The sequence below is a fragment of the Ovis canadensis genome, chromosome 20 (genome assembly GCF_042477335.2).
Source record: "Ovis canadensis isolate MfBH-ARS-UI-01 breed Bighorn chromosome 20, ARS-UI_OviCan_v2, whole genome shotgun sequence".
In the NCBI taxonomy this organism is placed as follows: domain Eukaryota; kingdom Metazoa; phylum Chordata; class Mammalia; order Artiodactyla; family Bovidae; genus Ovis; species Ovis canadensis.
Window position 1 is genome coordinate 50,199,060 of NC_091264.1, and position 11,611 is coordinate 50,210,670.

At 44.0% G+C, this 11,611-nt stretch overlaps 1 protein-coding gene across 1 annotated transcript; it reads right to left on the reverse strand.

The window, feature by feature from the left end:
• Positions 1–8,534: 8,534 nt before the first annotated feature.
• On the reverse strand, positions 8,535–9,248 carry HDGFL1 (HDGF like 1). The gene has a single exon (XM_069563385.1). It carries the CDS (start codon positions 9,246–9,248, stop codon positions 8,535–8,537), a length of 714 nt encoding a protein of 237 aa, XP_069419486.1.
• Positions 9,249–11,611: the final 2,363 nt, after the last annotated feature.

Here is an 11,611-nt window from a genome sequence, read left to right on the forward strand (position 1 = left end):
AATGAGAATCTACTGTATAGCACAGGGAAAAGAAAAACTGCCATCTGTATGTAGGACATACATTAAGCTCGCCTTAAAAATGTATTCTAGTAAACATTAGGTGCAAATATTGTTTGCTTCCACTTATATGAAGTATCTAGAATAGTGAAATTTAGAGAGTCAGAAAATACATTGGTAGTTGCCATGGGATGGAGGGTAGGGGTGGGGGGTGGGGAGGGCAAATGGGAAGTTAGTGTTTAATGAGGACAGAATTTTAGTTTAAGAAGGTGAAAAATTCGGGAGGAATGGATGATGGTGAGAGCTGCACAATAGGAATGTACTTAGTGCCACTGAACTGTATAGTTAAATATGGTTAAAATAGTACGTTTTATATCATGTAATTTTTACCACAATAAAAACATTTTTTTAAATGGATTGTTCCTTGTGAAGTGCTCTCCTAGGTATTGCAGAAGATATGGAACATTTTATGGCCCCTGTGGTTGAGCAGTTTCTATTTGGGGAGAAAAAAAAAAAAACACATAAAATGTTAAATGTCACAAAGACAAAATCTTGGTCTATATCACAGAGCAAAGAAGATCACATGGATGTGTCTGATAAATACACACAACAATGCTTTGGGGCAATAATTCCCATTTCAAATATTAGAGAATCTGTGTGTCTTCTCTGATATAAGTTGTGTCACCTGTAACTTATTATAAGTAATGAGCATTTTGAGTTTGTGATTTCATAATTATATCAATTCAAGGCCACTTTTATAAGAATGCCATTCTATGCACTTACATTCCAATGTGACACATGGAAGGATGGGGAAAGTGAAAGATCCAAGTGTACACCTACACCTGGCCACCAGCCCTCACTGCCCTATTTAACATTATGCCATTTCCCTCGTGGAGTCCTTCTTATCCTGCTCTGTTCTTATTCAACAGCATTTATAACTTTCTAACATACAGTATAATTTTCTTATTTGTTAAGTGTCAGTCAGTTCAGTCGCTCAGTCGTGTCTGACTCTGTGACCCCATGGACTACAGCACACCAGGCCTCCCTGTCCATCACCAACTCCCGGAGTTCACCCAAACTCATGTCCATTGAGTCAGTGATGCCATCCAGCCAACTCATCCTCTGTCGTCCCCTTGTTAAGTGTAGTCTTGTTAAGTTCAGTCCCTTTGTTAAGTGTAGTCTTTCTTTAAGGTTTTCTTTTTAAATTTTTATTTAGTTTTACTTATTTATTTTGGCTGTGCTGGGTCTTGGGATCTTGGGTGCTGAATAGGCTTTCTTCTAGTGGCAGTGCTGGGTCTTCTCACTGAGGTGGCCTCTCCTGTTGTGGAGCATGGGCTCAAAAGTATGTAGGCTTCAGTAGTTGCAGTTCCCGGGCTTCAGAGCACAGGCTGAGTAGCTGGGCACATGGGCTTAGTAGTTGCTCCCTGGCATGTGGGATCTTCCCCCAAACTGTGAAAGCCAAGCAGTTATTCCATTTCTGATCATTCAGCAGATTGTATTTAAAAAAAAAAAAAAACAAAAAGCAAAGTGATTCACACTATGGAACAGCAACTCATCTTTTTCAAGTTTTTGTTTTTAAAGTATATTTGAGGTGCAGTCATCAAAGCATTCACTGACTAAAATTAGTGCTTTGGGGTCTTCCCTGGTTGTCCAGAGGTTAAGACTTCACCTCCCAAAGCAGGAGGTGTGGGTTCGATCCCTGGTCAGGGAGCTAAGGTGCCAGGAGCTAACATGCCTCTTGACCAACAAACCAAACCAAACCAAAATGAACAAAAAACAGAAGCAACATTACAAGAAATTCAATGAAGTTTTTTTTTTTTTAATGGTCCAAATAAATAAATAAATAAATAAATTTTAAAAAAGTCAATGCTTTTGTCTCAGCCTCTCAGGGTAAAACAAAGATGAAAAAAAAAAGTGATGATAAGCCTAGGGCTGAAATACAAACATCACAGAGGAAAGGCACATTAAAAAAACTGCACCAAGAGCAGAAGGAATGACTGAAATATACTAAGCACCAGGAGAATCACAAGTGGAAGGGGACAAGCAGGCCTTGCTGACAAGTGATGAGCAGTGAGAAAGTAGCTGAGTTGAACATATTTTTTAATGAGGTGTTAAGTAGATCACCAAGAGAGGCAGGTAATGACTGTGATGAAGAGTTGACCAGGGTGCGAAAAAAAAAAAAAAAAGCAAAATTAAGTGACACTTGGTAAATCACAGGAGGACATGAAGCCTAAGAGAGCTTCTGAAAAGAATGGTCCATCCCTCGTTACACTCCGATGCCTTTTAGTAATCAAATTGGGCAGCTCATTAAAATTATGTGTGAATAGATAGATACTCTGGCAAAAAGGCAAAGGAGCGAGACAAAACTAGAGCAATGGCTATATCCACAGATGCAGAAAACCAGCACTGGAAGATTCTGGAGGAGATGGACTGGAGAGATACTCATTGGAAAACAGTGAGTGGATCCCCTGGGAATAATAGGAGCAATGAAACTGGCCGCAGGAGGGATGTGTCATGCCAAAAGATAAGTTTAAAATTGGATGTGTTTGCATGAAATAATTCAGTTAACATCAAGGGAATTTAAAGAAACTAGTTGAAGGAGTCATGTGAGTAAATGGGAGGATAAAATTTGTTTCTCTCTGTGTATGGACAGGATAAATACAGGATTTTTCCCAACCAGGAAATTGGGCATTGGTCAGTGGCTTCCAGTGTTTTCCTAAATAAAAGTGATGCACTGGGCCATAATTATTTCAAATGGTATGGTTAGTTCTCTGGATAACACAGAAAGGAAGTGAATTTACTTGTACAGAATGCTGATTTTGTGTTGGGTCCCCTTTGATATTTTAACATATATGAAGTCTTTGGCTTCACACAACAAAACTGTCACACAAAGGGCATGATCACCACGTATAACTGGAGGAACCTGAAATCACACAGTTCTCAACAGCTCAGAATCACATCTAAGCATGGGTGGCTCCAAAGCGAGGAGCCATCAAGCTGCTTGCTGCATCAAAGGAAGTTGAGAATAAAGTATCAAATTATTAAAGAGAAAATATAACTTAAGGAATTGGATATTGCATGTAATATGCTTATTCACACTCAGAGTCAGATGGCCAACTTGGATAATTTGATTTATCCTCCTAGGGTCTTGCTAAGGCTTGGTATTTAATGAGACCAATGCACACCTCTATATAATAACGACAAAAAAAAATCTTAAAAAATGGTACACACATCCACTTAAAAAATCCGTAGTGTGTTTTACTAAGCATAACAGAATTCCCCATTTTTCCTCAAAGGGCTGGGATGAGGGTGAGCAGCAGGACTTATTCATTCATTTATTTCTTTATTAACAACCATTTATTGACTGCCTGGTCTTCCCTAGTGGCTCAGATGGCAAAGAATTTGCCTGCAATGCAGGAGACCCAGGTTTGATCCCTGGGTTGGAAAGATCCCCTGGAGAAGGGAATGGAAACCCACTCCAGTATTCTAGCCTGAACAACTCCATGGACAGAGGAGCCCGGTGAGCTACAGTTCATGGGGTCACAAAGAGTCCAGCACAACTGAACAACTAACACATACACACATTGTGTGCCTAATGTGAACCAGGAACCTTGCTAGATTCTTAGAATAAGCAAAATGATCATAGTTCCTGTCTGCTGAGAAGGTACAGCCTATTGGTTGATACAAACCAGTAAATAAGTTTTACTGATTTACCGAGAGTAAGAGAGCATATTTTCTTTCTCCTCTAGTCTAGCGGAAGGGTAACAAATAGACAGGAAAGTAGAATATGATCAGTATGGATATAAAGTTCTCCAGGAACACCCAGAGTGGCTCTTGCCTTGAGTACTTGGCCAGGCGCAAAGAAGGCGGCAAAGTCATTTAAACACAAGGACAGCATGTGTGCATAGCATGTGTAGAAGAAACTTCTTTTACTAAAGTGATGACAGTGAAGCAAAGAGAAGGTGCCCTATGTACCCTGAACACCTACTACAGTTTCAGGAAACTTAAAATGGATGTATGAACCACAAGGAAGAATGTGTACTGTGGATGAGAATCTGCAGAGGCGTGAGAGCTGAAAGAAACAAAATTTACAACCCTCAGTGGCATCTTAGTCCCCTGCCAAAGTGATGTAATCACTGATGCTTGTGTGAAATACCAAATACTTGGAAAGCCTCACAGAAACCAGAACGCTAAATATGTCTGCAGATCACTGACAATGTGATGAACACACATTTACTTGGAATGCTTGAACACGATCTTCAGAACATTCAAAAATGCATCTGACTGAATACCCCCAACAAAGCATCAGTAAAAGGCCAGGAGGTGCCCTTTGTTCAGTAAAGTAGCTAATTCTTGATCAGTAATTTTGTCACTGAGACATGCTTGAGAAAATAAAAAATAGCACCAGAATTACGGGAGATTTTAAAATCAAAGAAATTTTTAGAAAGCAGTGTCTTTTTCAGTCCACACAACATTCCCTGGTCACCAAAGCATACATATAGGGCCTCTTGCCCAGAAGAAGAAGGGTAAGAACACAGATTTTCCATGTCTCCCTTTCTTTATTGGGTTTTTGTATGTGTGTGTGTTTACTAACTCTTGTGAATCATTCTTTAGGTGCACTATTACTTAGGTCACCATTTTAACTACAATATTATACTTACCAAGAAGGCTGCTTCCTAATAAACACTAAAGTTTTCTATCTTCAACATTTAAACAAAAAAAAGAAAGAAAGAAAGAATACAAAGAGAAAGACTCAGATGGTATAATAGTAATTTCACGTGATGTCATTCAGGTTATTGAATCATTTCAGAAGATGTACCTCCACAAAAACCTTATGAAACCTGCATGCCTGCCTGTGGCAAATAGTTATCCATATTCAGAATTCCTATAGTCATATACTTCTTGAAAAATACTGAATGTGCAATTGTCTTCATCATTTCACAAAGTCATTTAATGACAAAACAATTGTCAAATGTCCCAAATGGTTTTTCTTGCACACCCACAAGCAATGTTTGCTAATATATTATTTGCCATACAAATTTCTAAATGGTCACTTCAAAACAGTAGAGCATGAGTACTTCCATTTTATTCAATAAGAAATTTTATACAATAGGGAATGATAAAAACAAAGCACCCATGATTTACAAGAAGAGACACCTGCCTTTGAATTTTGGTTCATTGTCTAGTTGTCTGACCTTGGGAAAATAACAACTCTGACCCTCATCTCTCTCAGCTTTGCTGATTAGGTACCTAACTGGGTAGTTGTATTAATAAAGACATTATGTATAGAATACAGTATACTGGCCTGACTCATTTTAGAGACTCAGTACTAGCTACTCTCATGATTACTTGTTACTGATATGAAAATAACATTTTTTTAAACCTCTGATTTCATGGTATTGTTTTTCTGAAGGGCTTCCCTGATAGCTTAGCTGGTTAAAGAATTCCCCTGCAATGCAGAAGACCCCGGTTCAATTCCTGGGTCAGGTAGATCCTCTGGAGAAGGGATAAGCTATCGTGGGCTTCCCTTGTGGCTCAGCTGGTAAAGAATCCATCTGCAATGAGGGAGACCTAGGGTTCAATTTCTGGGTTGGGAAGATCCCCTGGAGAAGGGAAAGGATACCCACTCCAATATTCTGACCTGGAGAATTCCATGGACTGTGTAGTTATGGCGTCGTTTTTCTGAATGTGCAACTCGGGGGAGAAGCTTAGGCTTGGACTAGCAAAATTTGTATTTGCAACCTGAGTGTTCTGTGAAGTGCAAGAAAAGCCAGAGTTGCTCTCTGAATCAGAGTTGCTTCCAGTGGGAAATTTGAATACTAATACCTACTTGCCAGATTACAATAGTTGAATGGGGCCATTCTTCTCAGTACACAGTAAACGTTCACTGAATAGTAACTCTTAGTATTAATATTATCGTAAACAGAAATTACTTTGCCAACAAAGGTCCATCTAGTCAAGGCTATGGTTTTTCCTGTGGTCATATATGGATGTGAGAGTTGGACTATAAAGAAAGCCGAACGCCGAAGAATTGATGGTTTTGAACTGTGGTGTTGGAGAAGACTCTTGAGAGTCCCTTGGACTGCAAGGAGATCCAACCAGTCCATTCTGAAAGAGATCAGCCCTGGGATTTCTTTGGAGGGAATGATGCTGAAGCTGAAACTCTAGTACTTTGGCCACCTCATGCAAAGAGTTGACTCATTGGAAAAGACTCTGATGCTGGGAGGGATTGGGGGCAGGAGGAGAAGGGGACGACCGAGAATGAGATGGCTGGATGGCATCACTGACTCAATGGACATGAGTCTGAGCGAACTCTGGGAGTTGGTGATGGACAGGGAGGCCTGGCGTGCTGCGATTCATGGGGCCACAAAGAGTCGGACACGACTGAGCGACTGAACTGAACTGAACTGAAATAGAAATAGTTGAAAAGCAAGGAATCATCTGATGTATCTGCCTTGGAATAAAACATGTGTGTGTGCTAAGCTGCTTGTCATGTCCAACTCTTTGCAGCCCCATGGACTGTAGTTCGCCAGGCTCTTCTGTCTAGGGGGGATTCTCCAGGCAAGAATATTGGAGTGGGTTGCCATTTCCTCCTCCAGGGCATCTACCAGATCCAGAGATTGAATTCCCTTCTCTTCTGCCTTCTGCATTGGCAGGCCAGTTCTTTAACACTAGCACCATCTGGGAAGCCCTGGAATAAAATAATACCATTAATACAGGGACAAAAAATAGGACTGTCTTCAGTTGCTAACCAGTAAGGTTAGCAATGGCCTGGCAGGTTCTATGAGAAGGACTTGAGTATTTACTAAGTCCTTGTATGCATGCAGTGTTGACCAATACTGAAACTGGAACCCAGCATGAGTACCATTAAGTAGATCCTCATAACCCCAGATACTTGCACAAAGCATTGAAAAGACACAAAGTATTCTGCAGATACTACATTAAGAACTGGAAATAAAAAGTAACTGCTTCCCCCCTCCCCCCACCTCCATAAAAGTGTTGGGAGTAGTGAGATCTGGGAGAGCGGCAAGAACAAAAGAAAGACTGAATCTGTTTTTTGGCAAAGCCTGTAGAATATTAGAAACTCAGTTGCTGTCCCAGGTGTCACCATTCCAGCATTTTAAGTTCAGTTCTTTCTACTCATTCTAATCAGTGGCAGTAATTATTATAGACAGAGTGAACTGTAAATACCTTAACAGAAGTTTATAGAGAGTGATTCTAAAGGAGCCCTGTATATTACAAATAATTGCTTTTAACATAGGATGTATAGAAAACAAAGAGGAACATTAAAGGGCAAATTCTTCAGAAACCAAAGGAACAGACGAGATTTGTTAAAGTAATCAACGGGTTTTATTTCCTCAGAACTGAAAACATTCAGATCTAAACTTCGAAAGCTACTGTCAACAATATTTCCTCAGAGCCCAAGGGAGAAGGGCATGGGTGAGAGACAAAAGATGGAGGAAGGCAGAGAGACCACCAGGAAGAGGTGGGGGAGGGGCCCCTTGTTTTCCTGACTTAGTCGGTTACACATCAGATCTGGTGACAATACTGAGGGGACCAGGTCCGGGGATGTGGGTGGGAAAAAAGGAACAGCGAAGCTTAACTACATAAATGAGCCATGAAACTCCAGGTAGAAAGGGAACCACCTAGTTCATCTCAGAAACGGGTAACTGCAACGGTAAAACGAGGAGAGTGGAGGTGCCCAGTTCTTTTATACCTGGGTGATGTTTACGACTTGCAGTGGCCTTGAGGCTGGGGGAGGAGGGAAAGGGGTGGCCAGGGGTCTTCCCAGAACATCCTGTGAGCCTCTAAAAGATCTAAATGGGGACAGATGTTCCTCAGCCTTACAACCCAAGAAGCTGGGCGAAGCTAAGCTTCCGCTCGCGCTGACAACCTGGAAGTGCCACCTTATCTGATGAAAAACTACAACTCCCATAACTCCCTGGGTCAGCAAAAAAAGGAGGCCCTCCCGCCAAAGACGTTCACTTTCTCAGAATCTAGGCCTCAGATACCGTAGGCCTCGGAGACGTGGACGCTAGCTCAGGAAGACGCCACCCTCCTGCCATCCCCACCACCACAGCTTGAGGGTTGCCCCTGCCAGGTCCCTGGACGTGCCCCCATACCCGGCTCCTTATCCTTCACCCCTTCCGAAACTACCGGCTCTGATTCCAACGTGGACTCCAGAATGCCTGGGAGGGGAGGGACAGAGGGGCATCAGGAGGTGGAAAACGGCCGGTCTGGGCTCCAACAGAAGCCTTGGCAAACAGTTCCAGGCAGAGAGGGGACACGGTGGTTTCACTCGCCCCAGGGAGCAGAGGCGCTGGCTCACATCCCAGGGTGTGGGGCGCAGAGGTGAAGGCCTGGTGGGCTGCCAGCTCCGGGTCAATCCCCGAGGGCCGGGCAGGAGAGGTAGGCAGGGCGGTGGAGAGCAGGTGGGGTGGGGGAGGCGGTCCCAGTTTGCAGGCCGTGGCCAGTTCCCCCTGACAGCCAGGCCGCAGCAGGAATAGGGTGGGGGGCTCTTCTGGAAACTTTGGTGACTATTGGCTCTCGTGGCCGCCTCCGACGCCTGGGGCCTGGGCCTCTCTCTCGGTGGACTCTTCCTCTGGCTCCTGCTCCATCGCCGGCAGCCCCCAGGCTGGGCCCGGCCCGGAGGCGGCAGGGTCGTTCTCCGCCTCCACAAGGAGTGGCCTCGCATCCTCGGCCTCCTCGGCGACAGCGGCCGCCTCCTTCATCTCCTCTCCTTCTTCCGCATCAGCCTCCTTGGGACGCTTGGCGACGTCCTCTGGCGGGTCCTCGGCGGTCCTCTTCAGCGGCTCCTTCTCGTTCTCCTCCTCAGCTGGCGGGTCGACGCCCAGCTCCCCTTGATCATCGCCATCGCCGCCGTTGGTGTGGCTCTTCAGGTCCTCGCCGCCCTCGGCGGCCTCGGGCTCGGGCTCGGGCTCCTCAGTGCAGCTCTTCTCCAGGGCGCACTGGTAATCGGAAGCCTGGACCGTGGGGTTGTTCTCGATCTCCCACAGGCCCTCGCTGAAGCCCCTCCTCTTATTCGGTTTGCCAAACTTCTCCTTGGACTCCTCGTATGGGAAGAGGTGCCTGGGGCCCAGGAAGGCCGTCTCGTGGGTCCCGAAGAAAAACACCTGGTAGCGGTTGGCCTCGGCCGTCTGCTCAATCCTGGCGGGCCAGTGGGCGTAGCCCTTTAATTTGGCGAACACCAGGTCCCCGCACTTGTACTTGCGACGGTAGAATCGCGACATGGCTGTGGGACGCGGCCTCAGCGGCCGAGAAAGGCGACCCACCGTGGCAAGCACGGCGGCGGCCGCTGGGCTGAGGCTGCGCGCGCCTCACCTCGAGGGGCCCCCACGCCCCCACGCGCCCCTGTGGGCTCAACGCTCCGGCGCCCTGAGAAGGTTCTAGTGCGAAGAGTGCAGTATCTCGGAGAGCCTAAGCCTGTTTGGGCCCAGCATCGACGCTGGAGTTTTTCCTAGAATGAGAGCTTGAGGAGCTTCAGTGTCCCGGGTGGCGGCTCTGCTGTGCCGATCCATCACTAGGCCTCGTTTATTGTGATAGCCAGAGGGGCCTAGAAAGGGAGACGAGGCAATGTGGCGAGACAACGCAGTGACAGGATGAGCACCCATTTCCATGAGACTAGTCACAGGTTAGGGCACATTTGCAGGATTGTTGGGGATCCCGATCTGCTCATGACAGAAAACTCCACTCTCGCCTCAGGAGATTCCCTAAGTCAGTGGTTTCACCCCGTTTCTGATTTCCTTGAGAGCTAATGCTGGTGCCTGCAAGGGGATTCAAAAACAGTGGAGTCAGCCACCTTGATAGGATGTCTAGAGGGCGACTCTTTTGGAAACCAGTGTCCTAAAGGTGTAGTACTTTGGGGGAGGAGGCAGTGGCGGGGAGGGGGCGTAGGGGTGGGGTTACGAATGTAGAGAGGCATCATGACCATGTCCAAACTGGCCATGTACTTTAGATGGGATGCTGGTCATGACTTTTTACCCTTTCAACTATCCTTGCATATTTTAAGAGATAAGTCTATGTGTTTATAACATGGAAAGGATGTCAAATGCTCTTAGTATTTTTCTAGGAGAAAATTGAGCTGAAGAATTGGATAGAGGTCTGTTCAGATCAAATATCTTGTTGGTATCTGGAACTTCTTGGTTGGGGAGTAGGGGGTGGGCCCAGACTAAAGAAAGAGCATCGTCTAAAGGATAGACTTTTCTCCTTCACTGATATTTATGGGAGTTTCCGTGTAACTGCCCTTGTTACACGTTTGTCTACACTTTTTTTTTTTTTTTTTTTTTTTGAGCCCTGCTAGCTAGCTATGAGTTTGCACTCTGAAACCTAACCAAATTTTTTATAAGGGCTGTTATGACAAAGATCTTTCAGTGTCAATTACACAATTTAACTACAAAAGTTTTTTCTTTCTTTTTTTTTTTTTTTAAAGGTAACCAACAGTGATTAGTGGAGAATTAGAACCACTTCCCGCCCTAGTTGAACATGACTTTCAGCAAGAGGATCACAGGGGTATAAGCCAAACACCAAAGACTGTTGGAGAGCTGGATCACTGCAGGTGAACAGGTAGGCATTTGAGACAAAAACAAAAACTAAGGAAGGAGTGAAAAGATCTAGTAAAGAAGGATCCCAAAGGGTAATAGATTTTCTGTTAGGCAAAAGGGTGTAATTTTTGTACTGCTACCCGTTGCCCACAATTGGCACAAAAGATGCTGATTTTGAGGACTTTATAACTTAAGAGCAAAGCATCAGGGACTTCATTAGGAGAAATGCAAGCTAGTCTTCAAGTGTTAAATCATGTGTTCTTACATAAATATTGAAGGCATTCCAGGAGAAACCAGTGGGAATGTGGTATCCTTCACTTGTTTACCAGCCTTGTAAAGCTTGGAATAGATATAATCTTTCTGAGCTTCTATTATAAGATCTTAAGGTGTTTAAAGTAATATTTAGAATTTCCCTCAGGATTTTAAAATATTTATTAATGAGATTATGGGTATTAAAGTACAGACAATTGGTATAAAGTTCTAGAATGTACTAAAGAGTATGTCATAGAATTTCATTATGGATGAATCGGGCTATTATTATTAGGCTAAATGAAAGAAAACGTATGTCAAAAAGAATAGAGTCATGACTAAGGACACTGAAGAATGAAGAAAGGTTACCTACCAACCATATTCTCTATTAAGCTTGGAATTCCATATGGCATTATATATCAGCACAATTTCTATATGAAACAACATAAAAGTTTTTCCTACATGGAAATATTATTTTTTTAAAGCAGTGTTCTTTAAATTTATCACGTGCATATGTGCTAAGTCACTTCATTTGTGTCTGACTCTTTGTGACCCTATGGTCTATAGCCCACCAGGTTCCTCTGTCTATAAGATCTCCAGGCAAGAATACTGGAGTGGGTTGTCATGCCCTCCTCCAGGGGCTCTTCCTGACCCAGGGATTGAACCTACATCTCTTACAACTCTTGCACTGGCAGGAAGGTTCTTTATCACTAGCACCACCTGGGAAGCCCAAATTTATTTCCTAATGGTAGCTAATTCCTAAAAGGGGAGGATAAGAGGAAGGTTGAGCAAAGTTGAATGCA